The sequence below is a fragment of the Siphateles boraxobius genome, unplaced genomic scaffold, assembly GCF_051911475.1.
Source record: "Siphateles boraxobius isolate OS27281-9 unplaced genomic scaffold, OSU_SipBor_1 31, whole genome shotgun sequence".
NCBI classification, from domain to species: domain Eukaryota; kingdom Metazoa; phylum Chordata; class Actinopteri; order Cypriniformes; family Leuciscidae; genus Siphateles; species Siphateles boraxobius.
In genome coordinates, this window is record NW_027508931.1 from 1,061,463 (window position 1) to 1,065,519 (window position 4,057).

The following is a 4,057-nucleotide window of genomic DNA, read 5'->3' on the forward strand; positions in this document are numbered from 1 at the left end:
TATACAGAATAATATATTATTCTGTATATTTGCAAATAAACTGTTGCACCATTTAATATATTGATGATAATTCATATATAGGAATTATATTTTCATTCATTCAAGGGCGGAGCTGTCACGTAACACACACAGGAGAGAGAGATCCAATAGCAGGTAAGAATTTAATAGGGAAATCCATAATCGTTCATCCAGTCCAGGCAAGGGTCAAATCCAAAAGGCAATCCAAAAACAAGAAAACAAACACGAACAGGCAAAAACACGCAACCAGAAGTGGTGTGACAATATACAAGGACTCCGTAACAAACACTAAACAGGCAGGGTATTTATACACATATCTAACAAGACTAACACAGAAGAGCTGGGATCAATGATTACGGGGAACAGCTGAGTGCAATGAACTGATGAGTGACAGTGACAGACAGAATGCTGGGAATTGAAGTCAAATGTGAAGGACACCGTGAGAACGAGGACCTCTAGTGATAGACAAGGGAACACAACCAGACACTGTGACAGGAGCTTGCTCCAACAAGTAAAAGCAGTGAGGAGAAACAAAGAAACGAAAGTAAAACTAAACTCAGCAGCTTGGGGTTTTCCTGACAAAAGCCACGTTGCATATAAATGGTTTGATTTATTAATGTTCTTTACTGTATTCGTTTTGTAAGAATCTTTATATTGAGGTTGCAAACCTATCTGGATTCTGAGTCGCATTCACTAAAGATGGCAGAAGGACCAGGTAAGAATGTCTTCACACTCACAGCAACTGTCAACATGTAATTCTGGATTTGAACAAATATTGTCATAGCTAAATATTTTTCTCTCTGATATAATACAGGTTTTATCTGTTTTTGTTGTCAGTCAGGAAATTAAGTTTACACACATCCTTTAAGACTCATTTACACACTCAGCAATACAATATTTTATATTTGTTTGTGAAACTTAGACATTTTTGTTCTTTTCTTACTCTTGAATGTCATCTCCTCCAGACGATCCATTGATCCGGATTCTTCTGATGGGCAGAAACGGTTCTGGGAAAAGCTCATCAGGAAACACTATACTAGGAAAAACAAGGTTTAAAGAGCATGAGTCTGAAGTGTGTGAGGGTAAAACACATATCGGAGAGAAGCAGGTGTGTGTGATTGATTGTCCAGATCTACTGGATCCAGATCTAAATGAAGAGAAGATGAAGGATGAGCTGATCTCTCGATGTTCATCAGGTCTCAGTGCAGTTCTGCTCACCGTTCCTCTAGAGGAACCTGTAGAAAACGAGGAGCAGATCCTGGATTATATTAAAGGTTTATTTGGTCCTGAAGTTCAGAAGTACATCATGATTCTGTTCACATGTAGAGGTGAACTGGATGATCTGAAAGAGAAACATCTAAAGGATTGTGAGGATCTCCAGCGACTGGTGAAAGAATGTGGAGAAAGACTTTACTGTTTCAATATCAAGAGTAAATCAGATGGTCAGATACAAGGACTACTGCAGAAGATTGAAGGAATGATGGCAGAGAACAGAGGGAAATTTATCATGGCAAAAATGAAGAGGAGCGACAGCATGATAAAAATTGTCAGTTGTAAGTTGTTTTGTTGTTGTTGTTGATTTTGGTAAATGACTTTAATAATACAAACATATGAGTTCAGTAAGTTTAAGTCACTAGCATGTCATACTGATTTTCAGTAAAGAATCCAGGAGATTTATTTGATATTTGTGTTGTGTAGTTTCAGGAGAGTGTCCAGCAGAAGATCCTGAGAGGAAAGATTAGTTCAGACTGAATCTGCTGGGAAAACAGGATCTGGAATAAGTGCCACTGGAAACACCATCATCATCATTATCATCATCATCATCATCATCATCAGTGTCAAACGTGTTTGAATCCTCCATCAGTGCACACTCTGCAGAAATTAAAGCTAAATGTTACAAATGCCAAATGAAACACTTCAAAATACAGGAATCCCAGCTAACAAAAATAAGTTGTCAGAACGTTTTGCTAACATTCCCATTAGGTTAGGAAAACGTTATTTCGGAATGTTTTTTAAACATTGAAAACATTCCATTAACTCATTCTGAAAATGTTATTAAAACGTTATTTCGGAATGTTTTTTAAACATTGAAAACGTATATTTTTTTATGTATTAAGAACGTTTATGCTTGGTTAGTGTGAACGTTAAAGGAACATTCCATTCACTCATTCTGAAAATGTTATTAAAACATTATTTCTGAATGTTTTTTAAACGTTGGAAACGTCCAGTTTTTTTAATGTATTAAGAACGTTTATTCTTGGTTAGTGTGAACGTTAAAGGAACATTCCTATCACTCATTTTGAAAATGTTATTAAAACGTTATTTCCGAATGTTTTTTAAACGTTGGAAACGTCCAGTTTTTTAAAAATGTATTAAGAACGTTTATTCTTGGTTTGTGTGAACGTTAAAGGAACATTCCATTCACTCATTCTGAAAATGTTATTAAAACATTATTTCTGATTGTTTTTTAAACGTTAAAAATGTACTTGGTTACTAACGTAACCTCGGTTCTCTCTAGAGAGGGAACGAGTACAGCGTAATACCTTACGCTATGGGGAAAACCTCTTTTCCAAGAGATATTGAAGCCAAAAATTATCCTTAATTTTGAATTAATGTAAAACGCTGTGCGGAAGCATGCAGACATAGGCAAGACGGCTTGCACGCCGATTGGCTGCCCTGCTGCAACAGCAGCAGCCTATAGAGAAAGGCCCTGCGTGACACCATATCCAATGGGGGCATTTCGCGCCCCTTTCGTCACGTCCCGCCAGAAAGGGCGTGGTCTCATCCTATAAATATAGCTTGATTAGGCTGATAAAACTGGTTTTCATCGCCGAAGTGAACCAGAGCTGTTGTATGCACGGCAAGATACGCAGTACTCGTTCCCTCTCTAGAGAGAACCGAGGTTACGTTAGTACGAGGTTACGTTATCTCTCGTACTTCGTAATATCTTAAGCTATGGGGAACACACTGTAACACGCCGTGCATACTGGGATCCAACACCAAAGTCCCAAGGGCAGTAGCCCGGGGCACATATATAGTGCACAATCACCATAGACTCACAGAGAGTCGGAGAAGAGAGGCTGCAAGCATCATTCCCCATAAAATAGCATCCTACAGAAGCTGATTATGTTAACAGTGTTTCACGCAGACAGGGTGAACGTGTTCAGCCTGAACTGGATAATAGAATGGGTTATTCAACACCCATGGAGCTGTTCTATCGATCAGTGAGCGATGCACAAGCAAAACTCAGCATTTGGGCCGGCGCAGCGGGGCAGATAGCACTGAATTCTAGACCGACAGAAGCTTGGCTTGTAAGGTGGGAACCTCTAGGTTATAAAACCTTATAAATGTAGACGGCGAGGCCGTACAGATATCTTGCAGGGTAATCCCACTATACCACGCCCACGATGAGGCTACGCCTCTCGTGGAGTGCGCTCTGACACCCAAAGGACACTGCAGGCCCTTAGAAGTGTAAGCCAGCGCTATGGCGTCAACTATCCATCTGGATAGGCTCTGTTTTGATGCGGCCAGTCCCTTGGAGCGTCCGCCAAACAAAACGAAGAGCTGCTCGGTCTGTCTGAAGACAGACGAGCGGGACACATAAGCTCTCAGTGCCCTGACGGGGCAAAGGAGACTCGCATCCTTCTCCTCATCATGAACCGGGAGGGCGCACAGGGAAATAACCTGGGCCCTGAACGGTGTGTTGAGGGATTTGGGCACGTACCCGTGCCTTGTATTGAGTATGACTTTTGAGTCATTAGGCCCAAACTCCATACATGACGCGCTTACTGAAAGCGCTTGTAAGTCCCCTATGTGCTTCACTGAAGCGAGAGCCAAAAGAAACACCGTTTTGAAAGACAGATGCTTCATTTCTGACAAATTGATTGGCTCGAAGGGGGCACCTTTCATGGCTTCCAAAACCGTAGAAAGGTCCCACACTGGGACTGAAGGGGGTCTGGGAGGGTTCAGCCTCCGAGCTCCCCTGAGGAATCGCACGACTAGGTCGTTCTTCCCCAGTGACTGGCCAGGCACAGGTTTT

At 41.3% G+C, this 4,057-nt stretch overlaps 1 protein-coding gene across 2 annotated transcripts; it reads left to right on the forward strand.

Annotated features, from left to right (window-relative positions):
* Positions 1 to 493: 493 nt before the first annotated feature.
* LOC143697035 (GTPase IMAP family member 9-like) lies at positions 494 to 2,359 on the forward strand. Of its 2 annotated transcripts, none has more exons than XM_077193984.1 (3): positions 494 to 733; positions 984 to 1,571; positions 1,717 to 2,359. In XM_077193984.1, the coding sequence occupies exons 1-3, from the start codon at positions 718 to 720 to the stop codon at positions 1,758 to 1,760; spliced, it is 648 nt and encodes a 215-aa protein (XP_077050099.1). In that variant the 5' UTR covers positions 494 to 717; the 3' UTR covers positions 1,761 to 2,359. The 2 variants fall into 2 exon arrangements, with proteins under 2 accessions (XP_077050099.1, XP_077050098.1); XM_077193983.1 differs by having other exon boundaries at positions 577 to 733; positions 984 to 1,564; positions 1,717 to 2,227.
* Positions 2,360 to 4,057: the final 1,698 nt, after the last annotated feature.

Coding starts and splice junctions, on each gene's coding strand:
- LOC143697035 (XM_077193983.1), top strand. Junction 1,565..1,716: donor GCGACAGCATGATAAAAATT/GTCAGTTGTAAG, acceptor TGTGTTGTGTAG/TTTCAGGAGAGTGTCCAGCA.